Raw genomic sequence first — 19,423 nt, 5'->3', positions numbered from 1 at the left:
ACACTACTGCTTAATCCATATTAATTTGCTGCATCTTCTAAATGTCATATTTAATCTATACCTACCTTATCTTTCAATGGGCTTTACACGCTGTACAGCATGACATCCTCTGTCCTTAATCCCTCGAAACATGTCGCAACTTTAGCGTACTGTGTCAGTACTTATATAAGGGGCTTTGCATTTAGTGATACAAAGTAAAAGAACATTTTTTCAATATATTCTCAATTCTGCAAATCCAATCCTTCACCCACTATGAGACATTAGTTGTTTAGTTTGCGTTGCACATAAAAGCATTGCATAATTGTTCGTTTACAATCCAGTTGTCAGTTTCATCAATGTGACTTTGTGTCAAGCAAATCAAAGTTTGTTTATTAATATAACAGTGTAACCAAGTATGTGAAAACACACGGACACGTCATCCTGTTGGCAGACAACCCTGAGCCAGCGGGATGTTTTTCAGGCTGCGGGCCACTGTGACAATTTCTGACTGGAAACTCGGGAGAGAACTTAGGAAGTGCTTGCTTTAATTTGGAAAAATGGCAAACTGGAAATCCTGCCCTACCCATGTGTAAGGTCAAACTCTCCATGAAATTGTGTGCAGAGAGGAAGTTTTCACATGGATGAGGAAATCTGTTTCCAAACTCATCCATATCTTTTGAACACACACACACAAAAATCTGATTTTATCTTCTTATATGATCGAGTCTTGTGAGGTAATTACTCCCTGCAGATGTTCTCATTTCAAGGGTGAGGACAGGTTTACAGAGGCTTTAGTGTGAACGATCTGTGACTGTAATTACCATCAGTTACAATGAACAACATTTATTGTCAAAAATTTACAATAATTTACAGATTTGACATTATCAACATAACATAACATATTTTTTAAAGAAATGAACATGTCTATAGTGTTATTATTCACTACTATGTTAAAGTTGTATTTTATATTATATTGTCTAGTTGGTGGAAAGTAAAGACAATTTGCAAAAACAAATCTTTGAAATGGACGTTACATAATCAAGAATCTTGAGGTACAAGCAATACCACGGCAGAGACGTCAGAAAAGTGAATACACTGACACTGCTTTCATTGTAGCAGTAGAGCTGATTAAGCCATATTTTTGAGCAGAAATAGAGATGTAGATACAGTTAGGGACAAAATCATCCATATCTTTCTTCTCACAGGGCCAGGGTGTCTTTGATCAGCCTTCTCATAGTGGTGCTTACAGAGGTGCCCAGAGAGTCAGTGATCTGGTATGTGATTTTGTAAAGGTATGGCTGGACATCTTTGAGACTGGTGTCAAAAACATTGTCCACTTCAGACTGGGTGGGCATCTTTGGCAAGTATTCGTGGCGATTTATGACCTCAACAACGTTGATCACCTTCTCACCCAGCTTCTCGCCCACTTTCTCCCTGCAGATCTGCCTCTCCTGCTCGTTGGCAAGATTGACAACATTGACCTTGATGCTCCACACCTCCCAGGGAATACACTCGTCAGAAAAAGGCCAGCGAGACTTCTTCTTCTGGTAGAACTCCAGGGAGATTTGCCCCATGCCATCGCTGCCAGAGTTGCCCAAGGCATCCTGTAACCATAGCATATAATGACACCACCAGATTACAGGCCTGCCCATGTGTTAGTGAACAACCGCGTGTTAAAAGCACCAATTACCTTGAATTCAGCTACAGCTTTCCTGATCACCCTGTCCAGCTCCTCTGAGGACACCCTGACGAAGGTGAAATCGATGAAGTCGCAGTCGATGTCCAGTGTGCCCACTGTACCGATGGAGTATGTGCCCTCCTTTTTATAATGAAACTTCCCAGTGCTGCGGTGCAGTAAAATGGTGTGCAGCAAAGCCAGCATAGCTTCTTCCACCTGCCTCGCCTCCACTGTTACCTCAAGAACTTCCGAGCGACAGTTCATTGTGAAGTGATAGTTATTTCCATTTACAAGCGACGACACGAGTAGGATGATGGTGGCTACTGTACGCAGCTCGGTTACACTTTGTTTACTTCTACGGGTGGGTGGGGCCTATTCCATACAGCGTATTCCGCTGTATTAAAATACAAAATAAGTTTTTATAAAGGAAATCCTACCTCCAAATCTTACTTGTGAGCACTGAGCGCAGGAACATTGTAGGAGTAGCCAGCTAGCTACCTGTTTGCTACAAACAGGATAAGGGGATGTGGTAATGATGACAATGATGGCAGAAAAATCTACGGCAAGTTGCGTAGTTAAAAATACTTGTGCTGGTTCGTTTTTTCTTCACTTTCGTATCGTAAACACCACTTAATCAATCGGATAAAATACCAAACCTAATTCAAGATTAAAATAAATAATCTAGAGACCAAATATCAGCCTCAGTTGGTAAACTCAGTAGGTATGTCTCGTTTCGCAAGACCACCCGACAAAAACAAACTCTCGCATTTGTCGCTATGCATTCTGGGAGTTACAGTTTGTGCCACATATCCGTTTCCAATCGGCAACTTAGTGCAGTCAGACCGAGTCCAGCGGCAGTGACTGCTCTCTTCGCGTACAGGATGTTTTCGCGGGACTCTTGTTCAATATCTGAATATCGTCTGGTGGAGCTTGACCGCTGTCTCTGGAAATAAGTTATTTTGGGGGGAAACTTTTGCTGCTCCGCACCTAATAAAGAATAGCTAGTTAAGCGAACCGTGGCGAAGATTAGCCAACTAAGCTAACAACCATATTCAATGAGAGAAGGACACAGTGCTACTCTGCAGGTTTATTTGAACCCAGAGACTACCTTTAGCTCTTTGACAATGGTCTAGGTCTCTACAGTCAGCTTTCGTTGTTTTGTACTTCCGTATGGTGTTTAAAAGCTGCTATGGAGTACTGCAACATGGATAATAACAAGCATAATTTGTTTTGGGGGTTGAGATCCGTGCTGTTATCAGTTTCGGGAGATTGCCTTCATTGACTTCCCTTACCGAAGAAGTACTATGAGGTTGCCAGGAAATATCTCAGAAGAGGTGTGTTAAGCTGTGATCACCGTTTTCATTGGCAAAGAATGTCCGACTTGGAAAGTGCCAGTTCATATTTTGGTTTGGAGGATCCGCTGTGGCTATGCATGGTCACACTGTTTATCGCATCCCTGGTTACTCTGATAGCGTATTTTATACAGTATTTCCAACAAAGGGGAGTAGGAAATAAGCGGAGAGCAGCAGAAGACAATGCGGCGAAGGAGGAAGCTGCCGCTCTGCTGGATTGGGCGCTGTCACTGAATAGCTGGAAAAGTCAATGGAGAGCAGCTTGGTGCAGGGCTCTGAGCGACGAATCAAGGAAGCGTGGGGTAAGTCTCATGACCACCAATCCACCACTCCTCTCTGTGGCAGGTGACTTCAATAAAGAAAGTGCAGTTTGTCATTGGATGTGACCGGGTTCAGATGATCTCAACAAAATTACCCCATCTATGCTCTGATACAGTTAACCTCAGTCACCTCAAATCTCACTCCATCCTTTGACATGAGATACATTTTGACACACTAATGGTTGACATCAATATTTTCACCATACTCTGGCTAAAAGTGCATCTTCTTAAATCACCACTGGACCATGTTCAGAATAATAAAGCTAGAACATATGTAATGGTGTTGCCCAGATCATCATCATGCATGACTTTCCTCTAGGGGATAAATAAAGTATCTATCTATCTATCTATGCACATTTATTGGCAACAACTCAATTTTTCTGTTCTGTGAGTTGTGCAATAGGCGTTGCTCTTCTTTAATGTTTCTGTCTTATTCCTTCCTCATCAGGGAGCTGTTCTGTTGACATTTGAAGAGGATGATCTTGAGGCATCAGAGCTCATGGTCAGCCATGTGTCTAACTTTCAGAAGTCTGCCAGGAACCAGGTACACTTAGTCATAAAGTCAGTTTGTCATTAATGCAGTTGAAGGGCTTTTGCTTCACAGCAGAATGCCTCTGTGTTTCATATTTATGGGTGTTTTGTGTTGTGATGTGATGTTTTGTTTGATATGTGGATCAATTGTGCTCTCGTTGAGTGTGTATGTTGTGTTCTCGTCGCTGAAAAATAATAGTTTCTTTTCCATGCCAGCTTCACCATTCATCTGGATTATAGCAGCAGACATGTTATAGATTTTTTAGTTCCTTATTTATGTAGTTTATTGACAAAGGCTGTCCCTTGAACCAATCTCCTCTTCCCTAATTCATTTCAGAGGGAGCTATTGCATGACCAGTGCCGCATTGTAGCCTGCATTAGACAAGCATGAACTCATCAACTTTAGTACAGACGTTTCCCCCCAGTAATGTATAATTTGCAAATGAATCTACTTAGCGTTTCTTTTCTGGCGTCCACATGCTCATTGCACTAATGAAGACACTATGAATAAATACTTGTGCTTGAAAAGAGGTATAAAATGCAAATGCAATGGCATTCTTATAGTAGTAGTGCAGATTATGTGCGAACCTGCTGCAGAATATGTGTTAAGCAAACTGCCACTGTCCAACAGGCTTTCATTTTTTAGAGAGGTCAGATAGGGACAAATTGCTCACTGTGTTACTGGCCCGGTGGGCTCTGCTGAGCTCCCAATGCAAACTCAGCTCTTTCTTTGTGGTCATCGTGATATGGACCAAAATACCAGGTGTTCTGCTTGTGAATGTGGAGAGTTTAATGAACAGAGGCTTATTTTTACCCCCATACTCTGTGTGTGTGTGTGTGTGTGTGTGTGTGTGTGTGTGTGTGTGTGTGTGTGTGTGTTTGTTTGTACGTACGTACGTGAGCGCTTTAAGAAGCTTATATATCTGTCAAGCTCAGCACTAAGGAGCCGGCAGACAGGAATGCATCAGCACCTATGTTTATGCTTCGGTTTCCCCTTTCAGTGATTTATTACCATACTGGACGAACACATTCACTCCACTCTGAAATCAGAATGAAAGCAATGAATAAATGTTTTTCAAGTAAAGGGACACTTTACCATTGTGTGGTAATTTACTCTGTTAAAGTTGCATTCGACCACAGTAAAGGTGATCTGTTGTACCCACATGATTGAATCTGTTGATTATACCTTTTGAAGCCGGTGCAGATGTTCTCCTGCTTTTCACAGTGAAGTGTGAACTTCTGAGGCAAATATTTTGTTTTTGGATCTGTTTCAGCTAAAGTCAGTGTTGTAAACAGTGTGTTGTAAACAGTGTGTTGTAAAAACTTTTGCTTTTGCTCACACTGGTTTTATTTTAGTCTGTTTGTGTAATATGTTTCTTGTGTAAGAATCTACACAGACAGTAACATTTAGAATCAGTGAAACTTTACAACATCTTTCACTCATGCATTGACACAGAGCATTGAGCAGATTAGTACAAATTCTTTCCCTTCCTATTTGAGTTGTTTTCATATTACATAGTCTAATGGTCTTATACTCTCAATTGATTTACATTACACTAATGTCTCACTTTGTCTTCTCAACAGGCCACTTGCTGCAGTGTGGTTGGGGAGAAGCTCCAGTTCTCTCTCAGTGCAACATCGACAGCCATGGCTACAGCAGATCCTTGTAAATACACAGTCTGTATAGCCCCACTGGAGATGCAGGTAAATGCTCTATGGCTGTTCTTAGGGTATCTATTAAAGTCATGAATTTCACGAAAGAGAATAATACTGATTTGTTCTTTTGAGAGATACCTCTTTAATGCTGAGGCGTCAAAAGAACAGAGTTACATCCTCTGGCAGTCATTGTGGTTTACTTTAACGGGAGATTTTATTAAACATGATGTCCTGCCCGGCCCTGGCTCTCTGCTGGCAGCAGCATTAGATTAAATGGTTGGGGTATCTTTCTGTGTTTGGCAAATGGCCCGAAGACCTCATTAAAATCACTGTCAGGCCTGTTCCCAGTAAGGCTGGCCCACTTTGTCCACATTCGCATTCGTCAGCAGCCTTTTCAGGACTGATGGTGCTCTGAAATTATGACAAAATGGGCTAATGACTACTTGCTCTTATATGGAAATTACAGTGATTTATTTGATCTGTCATCCTCAAATCTGACCCTTCCTCATCTCCTCAGTAAAATATTCCAGTTCTCACCCACAGTAACACTCATCCCTCTTTAGACTGGGATGTAGTGTTGAAATGAAGTTGGTGTGTTGCAATATGTAATGGGTAGAGTGCATTAGACTATGGGAAGCTTTTATCCCGTTCTTAGGTTCAGTGTTAAATCTTCACCAGTGTATAGATACAAGCAGCTATACAAGCTAACCCAATTGTATTAAGGCTATTTTTAAACCAATAAGGTGCTTGTCACCCTTCTTGAGCTCATTGTACCGTAAATACAACCAGTGTGAGAGGCTACAGAGCTTAAGTCAGGATTAGAGTTGGGGCGTTTTTGTTTTGGTTGTGGATCCGTTGTTGTTGCAGGAACATAAAGGAAGCCTCTTGTCCTTTTTTTTTCACTCTCACTGTTTCAGCTCAGTCTGGAAAAAGTCAGAAAGCCTTTTCAAATGTCTCCTTCCATCCACTGGAACATTTGTTAGCTTTTGACAGAGATCCAAGCTAGAATGGTCCTGACTGGTAACGTTATGAGTGCGTGGATATGTGGAACAGAAGCCCCGCACATTTACAGTATATTGACACAATAATACAGCCAGTTGGCGATGGTGCGCTGCTCAGTGTACTTTGTCCTTTAACACACTACTGCACCACATGGCCTTTTGCATGTGATGATGGACACACATGTGACATGTGTCATGCTAATGCAGTATTCATTGTTGACATGCAAATGCTACATTCACATATATGTTGTATGACTACACTACAGGGAGTCACAGATGGTCTCTTCACCATTTAAATGGCCACATAGTACATTTACGGCAATACCCTCCTTCATTAACTATTTCTGTTCTTCAGTTCATGTGGATTGAGGGTTTTATTATCATTATGATAAGATGAGCTTCCAGTTTAAGATGCTAGTTTAAACTGATCCAGGTCTTATCAATGCAGGATCTGATATTTTTCTTCCGGATCCATCTAAACGTTCTACTATCTGATGAGGCCTTAGGCTGGCTGTCGTGCACTGGAATCCAGGCATGCTGAGGCATGATGGTCCAGTGTGTTGTCTGTCGCTCTCTTTTCTATCTTCTTTGCTCATCTTCTCCCTCAGATGAGTAAGGGTTTGATGTATACCTCACTGACCTTCTCTAAGAAACCCTCTCTCTCTCTTTGTTAGGTTGGTGTTGACAATCACAGAAGTGTTATTTTATTTATCTATAGTTTTATTATACTGATTTATTACGCAGAACATGATTACAGAGAGAGAATAAGAAAAGCAAAAAAGAATGAATCTTCATGTATTTAATGGTGTCAAAGATCCTAACCACCTAAATACTCAAATATCATTCATTACAAATTTTCTCACATCAGACTGTACAAATGAATCAAACCCACAGATTGTGGTTTGGAATAAACAAAAATACACATTCATGTTGTCAAACAAGTGTCTGCGGTTTTGAGTGAGCGTAACATTGAAGTTTGTCAACAAATTACCAATAACTAATCCACTGGGATGAATTCTTTGTAATGTTATGGGAACTGGTGACAATTTAACATCATTTATTTTCAAGTGAGGAAACAAACGTTCACAGGGACCTAACCTAACCCTAAGAAAGCAGCTGCATGAGTTACAGAACTTTGAGCAGCCACAATAAGCATTTAATATAGTTTCCTTACCCTTATTCTGAAAGTCATTACTATTTACTATAAGTGAAACGGATGAGCATTGTATAATGTTTGATTGTGGCATCATAAGGTATCATAATTTTCTCTTCTGTGTTCCTCAGCTTGATCTACAGATGCAAGAAGGTGAAGATGAGGTCAAAGTTAGCTGGGGAGTGTCTCACCTGGAGACAGGGGAGCTGCAGGTGACGCCCAATTTCACCCAGGTAATTTTAGTGCCACAGATAATGAGATGAACCTGCCGCCTGCTGATACACCAAAACAGAGGCAAGCACTCTGACCTGAGGAGAAATGTTTTATTTTACCAAAACAAAAAGAAATTTAGTGTTGAATTTAACTGATTGTGGGTCTGTGATAATCAGTCTTTATAGGAATAAATTTTGTTTTGTTTGTTAAATCATGTAAAGTAGTTTGATAATCAAATATTATTCAAACCAATGTGATTTTTTATGTGTGGCACATTTTGAAAGTAGTTTCTAAGATGTGAATTGCCAAAAGTAAAACATCTTTCTTTGGCTCAGACCAGTTAAGTAAAAACTCAATTTACCAGTCAAATGAAACAGATATGGATATTGTGGGTTTTTTTTATTTAACACAATAAATACGTTTTAATATGTGTGTAATTTATCTTACACTGTCATCTCTCTCTGTCAGGACAATGCCAACACTTCCAGTGTAGCAGCCATAAAGGAGCAGTTAAAGCAGCTGTTATGTGCGACGCACCCCTCTTTGTTGCTGAGCTGCAGGAATGCTCAGGCCTCAGAGGTCAAGGTGAGTGGAGGAGTCATACCTGATGTATGATGTCTTAACAGCAGCCACACAAGAAAGCCATGCAAGTGTGTGTGCAAGTCTGTTTTCCAGGTCATTGTTTGCCGTGCGCTGCAATCTAACAAACCATATTTTAATCTGTACTTTCTCACAAGGCAACAGATTGATTAGAGTCGCAGTTATGATTCTTCTAAAGGTTTATTATAAGCATGTTAAACCTGCTGAGGTACCGTGTCTCCACACAAGTATAAAAGGATCATAAATTCAGCCAGTTAATGATGGTGACCATATGTCCAACTAAATCTCTGCTCCAAAGTCTAAAGAGTAAATTCACTAGTTTATCATGCTGCTTTTACAAAAACATTTTTACTGATGTGCACTTTGCGCAGCAATCATGTGACTTCATATCATGTGTTTCTGATTTGATCATCACACGTTCAGCTGTAGTTAGAGTTCTTTGATTAACAACATTGCATGACATGTAACACATTTGATTTGTTTTGCATGACTATCGGGCATGATCACCACTCTCACTGAGCCTCAACGACATATTATCTGTGGAAAACAGTTTTTTTTCCTGACTAATTCATCTTGGTGTCTATTAAATGTCCAAAGTGATGGCAAATGTGTATTTTTATTTTCTCTGAAAACTGGCAAATTTCCCATTTGAGAATCTGTAACCAGGAAGTGTTTGATTAAATTGTTAAATTTAGTTATTAGCTAATTGTTACAGCACCAGCTGAGGTAATCCTACCAACTCCTCATGTGGCTTAAAGGTTTAAAATGATCAAGCAGATCAGACCTCAGTGAGGACTGAACGTGTGAGCCCATCATAGTACGAGGTAATCTCAGCCAACAGATTCAACCAGACCATTTTTCTTAAATGGCAAATCGGCCTGTACAAGATTTTTTATTATCATTCAAGGTTAAAAATATCTTCATCTGATGCAAATCATCCATGTTCATAATGAAAATCTAATGCAAATCCTGGACAAGAGCTCACTCTGTCAGCAGGGTTGTTTTCCATAGATTTCCACGGCTATTGTTATATTGTCTTTTTCACAGTGAATAATATGAAAACACTCCTCATTCAAATTCTTGTGATGTTGAGACAAGCTAGAAGTGATTTTTATTTCCCTATAAATGTCTTTCTGATACTTACAATAAGCACACTGTGGATAGCTTCTGAAATTAATGATACAGTTCAACAAGTTGAAAAGGTTTTTCCAGGTTAGTTTTCCCAAGGCCTTTGATCACCCTATGATCTGTTTGTTTCAGCACTGTGCAACTTATATATGAAAAAGTTATTCACTTGCTATGGTTTCTCCAATAGGAAGCCCAAAACAAAGCAGCTTCACCCCCAAAACCCCCCCGTGCTCACGACTGGAAGCTGCTGGTGAAAAACATCCGGGTGACGCTCAATCAGGAGGAAGATGCTGCAGGTTGGATGTTTGTCTCCTTCGTAATTTAGAATTACTCAGGTTCTGATGGAGCAGCTGTAGCTCTGTCTGTTCTGGCATGAGCTCATCTCAGTCAGCAAACACTGACCTGTAAGACTACAGCTCGGCTACACCACAGAGCCATGAAGCAAGTTCACTGTAAGCAGTTCACTTATTGCTACAGTGAAGTCAAAATACATTGTACTGAAGTCTGTGTCTGTAAGTGTAAAACAAAAAGACAAGAGTCTCTGATTTGGTGGTGGCGTCTTTCAGCTTCATTGATTAGGGACTTCAGAAAGTCACTGAGCTACGGAGCAGTCTGACTCAAAATCCTCATTAAGCCACAACTTGTTTCTTCACAAATGGTTTGTTATTGATCCTTCTCATCAACTCCTGAAGTGTTGAGTGTCTTTAATCATATTGTCAATCCAGGATGTGAAGAAAGTCAACAAAAGAAGCTGCATTTGGTGAATCAACTCAATAGTCTGGGGCTGTTAAAACAAATTCCAGCTCCACATGTTTCATCAATTCAGGCTCATAATAATCCTGTAATATTAGGACTAATAAGTTTGATCAGTTGATGATTCCTATAGTAGCTAATTTAGGTCTGTAGTTCATGACATTATTGAACTTTAAAATGACGTTGTCTTACCACTCAACATTGATTTCATCATATTTTCCTCATATCAGTGTTGCCATGTTGTGAACTATTTCAGTCTGGCTTTTGTTTATTTTGCCAACATAGTCTGTGTGTCCTGTCCCTTCAGAGAGAAGGAGTAGATTTCGTGTTTCAGTTGTCATAGGTGGTAATCCCCTGGTCACAGCTGATCAATACTGAATCCACCTCAGTGTCACCACACCCATCGTGTCAGTGAGAGTCTCCTATGATCAGGGTGAAAACAGAGAACCAGGGTGCTCTCAGCTGCTAAACTAGAGGACAATATGCTTTTAGCTGATAAGAGGTTATTAAAACCATTGTCTAATCTTAGACTGTAACATCATCCACAACAACTTTGTTTTGCTGGTTCTCCTGATGAGTCATTCTCTTAATTGTGAGTCAGTGGTTGTCCGGGTATCTTCTTAAGTATTCTGTGCATCACTGAACACTGTGCAGCAGAGACATGACACAGCATTCAACACTTCACTCTCCGTTTTACTTCCTTCAAGTGAAGAACAGTTATACTTCACTTGTGACACTTCCTGTTTCATACCCTGTCTTCAAAGTTCTTACTGATATTCATTATGAGACGGTGCTTTCACAGTATTGGACCTTGCTGGTAGCTCAAACATCACATTGAAATGGACTTCATCTGCCTTTGCTCATCTCTCTGCGCAGAGGAAGACCTCTCCTCTAATGTTTGCATAATTCATCGTATAATGTAGGCTGAATTCCCCTCTGTCCATTAAAGTGAAGCTGTGGAAGTGACCACAGCAACTTTACATCTTCCTGCAGCAGATTGTATTCCATCAGCTGTCAGTCAGACACTTATCTCTTGGACCACACATTGTGTTTTTTTTATTTTTTCCTGTGTTGCAAACTGACATGTTTTCCACTGTGTTTGCAGGCAGCATGAATCCTCTGTGTGTCCTGCAGTTAGATGATCCTCCACAGAAGTTTAACACCTCTGTTTTGAAGAACACAACCAATCCTGCCTGGGACCAGCCCTTTATTTTGTAAGTATTATATTACTGTGGAGCACAGCAAACCACCCCTGACTTTGAGGTGGTGTTTTTTGTTTATCTACAGACCATGCATATGTCGTCTCTTTTTTTCTATCTCACCAGTGAATTGAATGGACGATCAAAAGAGCTCAATATTCAGTTGGCGAATGATGGACAAAATCAAGAGAGTAAGAGAAAACCCAGGACATTACTGACTTCATTTTGATGACAAACACTTATTTTGTCCATGAGCTGTGACTGTCACATGCTTTGGTACCACCACACTGAACGAGGTGTGTTTTATCTTTGTCAGATTCCTTACTGGGTCAGGTGTCAGTGCCTTTTGATCTCGTTAAGAAGCAGCCCAAAGGACAGCAAACATTTGCACTCATGACCAAAGACGTGGTGACCGGATCACTTACTACTGACGTAAGACCATCATCCCAGCTAACACTGGGCTATTTTCACACGTTTGCCTTTAATATCAACAGATATCCTTTAGTTCTGTTCATGTATCAGAACATTAACGTTGGGGAATTGGATTCCTCAGTTTACCTACCTGGAGCCCAGCGAGGTGAGGTCCTGGCACCCTCCGACCCCAGCCTCCAATAAGAAGGTGGAGATGGACCGTACAGTCATGCCCTGTGGCACCGTGGTCACCACCATCACTGCAGTGAAGAGCAAGCCAGGTCGACCACTCCCACTTGGACTCAACTTAGGTACAGCTCCTGAGTCCTGTGACACTACACCACTGACAACGATCACAGACATCTGCCCCGTTATTGATATATGAAAGAGACGTATAGAGGAACTGTTGTGCTGCCGACGTAAGAACAGCTTCAGCAGTTGAAAATCCAAACAGTGTTTTCTGGTTTTCATTGATGTGGAGTTCCTGCACCAAAACAATGGTACAGACTGGAATTTCAGTTCTGAGCACCCACTAGATCTATTGTGGTGTCACTGTAATTGGCAACAGGCCTGTTGTTGTTGTCTGCTGATGTATGATGGTCATTAGTGCCACAGTGCATTGAAAACCTTGTTGGCTCTTTTAAATGCACAGTTACTCAAAGTAATTACAGCTTTTTCATACGAATGAACATGTGGGTAATAAATTTTTGGTCTACAGTTAATACCTTCACACGTTTCTATTGAGATAATGAGATAGTTATATATTACTTATAAACAAATCCCTGGAAACTGCATCAACATTACAATATAAACTGTTGAAAATTCTGCTGTAATCATAAAAAACTTCTGAAATATCCCGGCACGGATTCTACAGAGACCATTTTTAGCCATCCAGCAGCATGACTCTCCGGGTGGTGATGTTGGTCAGTCCACCACTTTTCTTCTCGCACCACCAGTCGATCAAAGTTTTCAGTTACTCTGTGAAATACTTTGGCATCTGCTGGGTGTAGTGACAGAACATTTGGTACAGAGATTCATGGTTACAGAGGAAGTATCCTGCTGACTTTGGTAACTTTTACTCTAATGCCACCAAATTTTATTTATCCTGTATTTAATTTATCCAGCCTGTACCATCCAGTATTGGTGACCAAACAACTCCCAACAGTCCCATCAGCCTCAGTGGCACACGCTACTGACACGCTAAACTAAAATGGCAAATACATTATACCTGCTAAACACTAACCCTAACTCAAAGCACAGCTGTGCCTCAGTACAGCATCACAGAGCGAATGCATGAATGTTGTTACTATAATATCAGTTAGAGGTGGGACCCAACACCTCGGAAACATTGAAAATGTTAAACAGAGTAATTAGAGGGTTGTGTGTGATGTTTCCTAAAAGCCGCGTGTCAGTGATCTCTGAAACTTTATAAACACTAGATTACAGCTATACAAGAAGTGTAATTTGCTGATCTTCAACAGGGCAGGACGGTTTGACATGAGAAGAACAGGTGAAAATATCTTTAATGATGGTTGAATTATTTTAACTGCACAGGTTTCAGGGTTGTGGTGTTATTCCCACTGACTCACCGTCACATTGTAATGGCTTATTGGGACAGCTGAATAGAACACAACTGTTGTTAACGTTTTTAGTAAGAGCTGCACTTTTCATAGTATGACAAGTCAGAAATGACAGCTGAATGTGTTTATTTCTGATTTGAGCTCCCATTATGTTCATGAAGCAGTCGATGAAAATAACTTTGTTTCCTCAGATTCTGCCCAGAAAGTTGTGGCCAACAAGCCCAAGCTGTCTGAGCGGCGTGTGTCAGAGCAGACGTCTATGTTGGGGACCACAGTCAGCAAGGCGTTGTCCTCCTCTGACACCGAGCTGCTGATGCTCAATGGCACAGACCCGGTGGCCGAGGCTGCCATCAGACAACTCCACCAGTCTGCCAAGCAGAAGCTCAAGTCCCCGGTGAAGAAGAGCACCATCATCATCTCTGGCATCGCCAAAGTAAGGATGACCTCTTCACTGGGGTCTTATACTGTTTCACTTATTATTTCACTTTAGTAGAACATTTTCACTTATTTAATATACAGGATTTTAAGTAGAAGCAGAGACCTGCCAGTTTCCAGCTGTTGTGTTCTCTAACCTGTCATTGATCATGATCAGGAAACAAATAGATCTTAAATCAGACAGGCGTGTCTTGTCAGGAGCAGGAAGTCTCCTTATGTTGTTGAAGTAGACTTCATGTGCCCTGATTAAAACTGGGCTTTCCGGCTTTATTTGCCAGCCTCCGGCCAAAATTACATTAAAAGAGCAAAGCAAAGCAAATAGTTTATTTGCACAAAGGAAACATCATTTGACTGGATATTGATTTTAAAAATGTGAATATGCCTCCAGACGCCCTTGTCTCAGGATGATGAACTAGCTCTGATGGCGGGCTACGCTGCGGCGATGGATGCCTCGATGTCAGAGGGCAGCTCCACTCAGGATGTGACCACAGCGATTGCATCAGGGACCAGCAGCCCTCCAGACACGTCGGAGCCCCATGAAGGGCCCAGTGGAATAGGCCGGCCTCCAGAGGACTGGGAGAGCCAGACGGGAGAGGAGCTAGACCATAGCTCGCTATCCATGTGTGTGTCTGAGGTGAACTGCAAGAAGAGCAGAGGTGAGAGGTCACTGACCACCCTGAGCCATGTGTAACTGTGGATGGACATGGTGGCATCGCTGATCTTTTATAGGAGTATTATTCTACAGTAAATGTTTCTTTAAATCCTCAAAAACATGTTTTTATGGCCGCCTGTTGCTCCTCAGTGATGCAGTCTGTTCTTGTGTTCCTTTCTGTCTTTCCCTCCTTCTGTGACAACTTTTCCTTTTTGATTCATCATCACTGCCATCTTAGAGGAGAGCAGTGCTAAGCTCACATTATGTCCAGATGAGTAAGTTACTTCATGAGGTATTCTGGTGTTCTAGTATGTGTAGTTTCTAAGAGCAGTAGAGTAGATCACATTCTTTCTCAACAACGTCAAATTCATTGTAGTTAATGTAACATCAGTTAGGCTTTAGCTCACACGTAGATGCTTTATTTTAGACTTGCTGTGGGGCTGCCCATAGACCAGTGGTTCTCAAACTCTTTCTGCCCCCCCCCCCTTCAGAAGCTGAAGAACATTCACAAACCCCCACCCCACAATTTCTATCAATCATTAACAATGATAGAAGAAGCAACTAATGAAAAAAGGCTCTGTGCTGAATTTTAGTGAAATAAAAGTCAACACGGTGGCACCAGCAAACTCTTATTTATTCATTTTTCCAAATAAAGCAAATTCATTCAACTTAGTATCAGTCTCCGGTTTGAGAACCACTGATAAAGACAAAGTACGGTGGGTATTTTGACATATTTAGTTGCGTAAATATATAAAAAATGCCAATAATATGAACTTATCACACAGATGATGTCGATCTGACGTCTTGTGCAGATGTGCAGTGCGCACTCAGCCTTTTGGTGTAGGATTTTCTCATGTGAGGAGTGAGGACACTGATATCTCCATCTTCACTGTAATTAATTAGTTCTCATAGTGCTGGTTTATGTTGGTTTATATCAACCTAAACTAATCTGCAGATACTGAGGAAAAGCCCCAAAACCAGAAGGAATGATGCTTGCAGCCAGGTTGGACCGTGCGGCTGCTCTCTGTTGGTTCAGTGCGTGTTAGCTGGAGATTAAACATGATTTTACAAGTCAGAGTGTCCAAAGCTTGACCGAGCGCTTTTACAGGGGAAAGACTTATAGTCCCAAGGGGAATAAATAGTATATTTCTTTCTCCAGTGTTTCACATCCATGCCAGATTTTTTCACCAGCAATAACAATTTCCAACTAACACGAGTTCTGTGCCACTGCTGCTTCAGCTGTCTTCAAACTGCTGCCACCTCAGATACTTCAAATGAACACTGAATATTCCTGAAGGTTTCTCTTGTTTTTGCCTTCAGTGATGTCACGTTGACCTACTCCTCGTCTCACGGTATCTTTTTTTTTCCTGTCCACTGCTTCTCTGCTACAGGCAGCTTCCTACAGAAGAGTGCCAAGCTCTTCTTCCGCCGGCGTCACCAGCGCAAGGACCCGGGGATGAGCCAGTCCCACAATGACCTGGTTTACCTGGAGTCTCCAGCCGCAGTGGAGCGGGCCAGCCGAACAGCCACGCTTAGCCGCATGCTCAACCGCAAGAGTAAGAGTAGGAGCAAAGCCAACGGCTCTACCTCCATGGGGGAGCCACATGCGTGACCCCCACCCCCTTTTCTCACCTCAGTCCCTCCCACAACTACCATCAGCACCTCCACCTCAAACTTGCACTGGCAAACTAACCTACTCCCCCTAATGTCCAACCTGCATACTGGCGCTCCTGCATTGTGAATGGGAGAGCTGTGCAGATGGAAAAATATCCTCTTTTATTGCCATATCCTGCTTAAGTGCTTTCTATAAGAAGCAGACATTCCACCAAAAGCAAGTGCGTGCATGTGTGGATGAAGGTGTCCTGCCCTGAACTGATGGCATTTCAGAGGATATTATTTTGCATGTTTCTTTTATTTGATTTTATGCGACATTATGAAATCTTTAAGTGCTTTTATGGCCTGGTTGCGGACAGAAGGGACTGGTGTGGGCCATCACTCTTTACCTCACTGAGGGTAAAGGGTAAACTCTCCCTGCTGTAAACCGTAATGTTTCCTACGGTGGACCAACAGGACCAAAGATGAAGAGCAGAGTGGTATTTGTATGATTTGCACAATTTTAGTACCTTTTTATTTAAAGTGCAATGACAGGAACTACTCTCATGATAGGGACTCTTCTGTAGGTCTGAGTCATGTTCAAAGCATTCACAAAGGGAGACGATCTTTTCACTGCATAACTAGTGCAAGTGGGAGACAGTAATACGACTACTTTTTTGACACTAAGACTATGAAATATGGTATTTAAATCAATTTCCAATTCACTTAAAATACTTGTAATTTTATTCCAAGTGAATAATAAACAGCTGTATGTAATGTGCATATAAAAGCTGTACTACAAAATGCAAGCCTTATGTTTAACAAAGATAACCAAGCATTATAGGTCAGTTGTGATTGGCTTGTACAGAGGTGACGTTATCATGAACCGCCAGCTATTGAAATGAATTAATACCCTTCTAAGAGGAAACAGTGACACTGTGGCTAACAGGAAACTTTAGCTATATATGAGCATTTTATGTTTACTCCTCTCTGTCTTGTTTTTAAATGATATGCAACTTTCTTCTTCGTCTTCCCAGAAGATTCCTCCTGTACACTACTATTATCAGCGGGACTGTTAAGGTGTCATAAGGGAACGGAATGAACCTTTATTTAGGGACTGTGATGTTACACTCGGCCATACTCGTCGCATTACGCACTATTGAAATTTTCTTATATGCTCATTTCAATCCTGCATTTGATCTGAATGAAATCCTACTTTCATTTAATGTTTGATTGTTTTTTTTTTAAAGATGTAGCTTTGAACACATGAACAAGAGAAAGTGTGAACATGTTTGAAAGCAACCAAATTGTTTGGCTGCCTTTTTTTTTTTTATCCAGCTAATGATTGTATTTCTTTTTTGTTGAAGACATTTCTGTACATCATGTAAACTACTGTTTCATCAGTTATTTAATCTGCTCAGAGAACTGATGCAGCACAGTGACAGACAGAATCAACAGATTGCCTTACGGATAGATATTCTGAGGAAGTTGACACCGGCGGCCGGTCTAGACTTGTTCCCTGACTCGATGTGACTTTTCGGTCCTGAGGCCACATCCACCATCAGACCAGAGAACCAAAGGACTGTAGCGAGCTGTTGGACTGGCTCTGAGTGACGAGTGTGCCACTGTGTTTCTGCACCATCAGCAATGTCTATAATCAAAAAGCCTATGCACATATCTGAGTGTTTTCGTTAGTGGACTACCTGAGAATTAAAAACACTTACTGCTCATGACAGCACTCTTCTGCAGATACAGTGTGGGTTGTCTTTGTGTCATGGTATTTACATGGTAGAGCTGTGATCCCCTCGCTCTCTTCCACCATCATGGACTACAGTTTGTAAAAATAAATATTAAAAAGAAAATATTCAGGCTCAATAAAATCCTGTAACCATGAAAACGGGTCGTTTTAATCTTACTCAGCTTCAGAGTCCTCGCTCCAGGCAGCCTGCAAGCAGTGGCTACAGTTATGCATTCAGAGAGCAGTAGGGCTGTATGTGATTAATAAACTGCTTCCTGATGTTTTTTTATTGGCATCTGCTTTGTGCACAGAAACTGACTGACTTGACTGTTGCTATAGAGAGTCAGTCAGTTCCCTGCAGGGATTGCAACTAATATACATATCGAGTTATTTCATTTTCAGCAATAAATATTGATTGAATAACTGAGATTGTGGTGCCGCTTTCAATTTCCTGGCTGTGGTGACTTCTCGGTGCTAATGTAATGCATAAATCTCTACATGCTGTTTTACTTCCATCTTGTTCCAGAGGCTTTTGTTCATGAAAGGTCAACAGTGCCCCACTTTGCTGGCTGAAAGTAAGTAAAGTATAGTTTTGAGGTGTTATTGTTTCCATTTTATGGAGCCATATGCTTCTTACTTCACTACATTTATCTGACAGTTAATTATTTTTGCATAGACATAAAAGACATCATCAGCTTCTATAACATGAAAAGTGTAGAAACCTCCAATAAGTCATTTTAGTCTTGAATCCTTAAAGTTTTTATTTTCTTATATGTTTTTTAAAAAAAAATTTTGCAGGAGTATTTCAGCCTGATGATTTTTAAAAAATTTACTTTTATAATCTAGTGCTGCGAGCTGCATTATTCGGTCTTCTTTCAAGATGCAGACACTCATTTTGAGAACACAATTTCATTTTAATAATAAATAAAAGTTGAAATATTCTTACTGCACTGCAAAATTAGAACTGTAAGTTACAGACAAAAAGCTTTTTAAGAATTAACAATTGTTTCTTACATATTAACATTGATTTGAGTTCTACGACACTACAAGGACGCTGCTGCTAATATTTTGAATGCAGGATATTTACTGTTTGTGGAGCATTTTCACACTGATATTAATTAATATTAAGAAATTAAAAACTAATTTTTATTAATTACCTCAATTTCAAAGGCTGTAGAGACTGCGTCCACACCTGCGTGCTATATGGTAAAATCAGCCAGTGTGAATGTAGATTAATGTCGTATATTTACCAAGCCTCCTCTCAGAGATGTGGCCTGTGAGCTAAAGTGTAAAAAAAATAAATAACATCAGACTAAGGATTTGTGGTAAATAATCATTTAGAATTCCAAAGAGTGAGAACTTTTCCATATCTTTTACAGTAATTATCTCATTAAATACAACCTCTAACTGCCTCATTAAAGCCTGATGGAGCTGTTTCATATCCTGACGGG

At 40.8% G+C, this 19,423-nt stretch overlaps 2 protein-coding genes across 2 annotated transcripts; one reads left to right on the top strand and one right to left on the bottom strand.

The window, feature by feature from the left end:
* Positions 1–806: 806 nt before the first annotated feature.
* On the bottom strand, positions 807–2,424 carry atg101 (autophagy related 101). The gene is made up of 2 exons (XM_023417738.2): positions 1,670–2,424; positions 807–1,583 (listed from the first exon to the last, which is right to left on the bottom strand). Exons 1-2 carry the CDS (start codon positions 1,919–1,921, stop codon positions 1,179–1,181), a joined length of 657 nt encoding a protein of 218 aa, XP_023273506.1. The 5' UTR covers positions 1,922–2,424; the 3' UTR covers positions 807–1,178.
* Positions 2,425–2,469: 45 nt separating this feature from the next.
* Positions 2,470–18,399, top strand: c2cd2 (C2 calcium dependent domain containing 2). Its single transcript, XM_023417768.2, has 13 exons — positions 2,470–3,311; positions 3,778–3,873; positions 5,445–5,564; positions 7,802–7,903; positions 8,352–8,468; positions 9,799–9,907; positions 11,470–11,578; positions 11,690–11,754; positions 11,880–11,995; positions 12,117–12,285; positions 13,746–13,987; positions 14,378–14,645; positions 16,033–18,399. Exons 1-13 carry the CDS (start codon positions 3,030–3,032, stop codon positions 16,251–16,253), a joined length of 2,016 nt encoding a protein of 671 aa, XP_023273536.1. The 5' UTR covers positions 2,470–3,029; the 3' UTR covers positions 16,254–18,399.
* The last annotated feature ends 1,024 nt before the right edge of the window (positions 18,400–19,423 follow it).

Source organism: Seriola lalandi, unplaced genomic scaffold (genome assembly GCF_002814215.2).
Source record: "Seriola lalandi dorsalis isolate HSWRI2012SDOR001 ecotype SW California unplaced genomic scaffold, Sedor1 jcf7180002054577, whole genome shotgun sequence".
NCBI lineage: Eukaryota > Metazoa > Chordata > Actinopteri > Carangiformes > Carangidae > Seriola > Seriola lalandi.
This window is presented reverse-complemented; position numbering and strand designations above follow the sequence as displayed.

Coding starts and splice junctions, on each gene's coding strand:
- atg101 (XM_023417738.2), bottom strand. CDS start 1,921: ATGAACTGTCGCTCGGAAGTTCTTGAGGTAACAGTGGAGGCGAGGCAG. Junction 1,584..1,669: donor AAGCTGTAGCTGAATTCAAG/GTAATTGGTGCT, acceptor CTATGGTTACAG/GATGCCTTGGGCAACTCTGG.
- c2cd2 (XM_023417768.2), top strand. CDS start 3,030: ATGTCCGACTTGGAAAGTGCCAGTTCATATTTTGGTTTGGAGGATCCG. Junction 3,874..5,444: donor AGAAGTCTGCCAGGAACCAG/GTACACTTAGTC, acceptor TCTTCTCAACAG/GCCACTTGCTGCAGTGTGGT. Junction 7,904..8,351: donor TGACGCCCAATTTCACCCAG/GTAATTTTAGTG, acceptor TCTCTCTGTCAG/GACAATGCCAACACTTCCAG.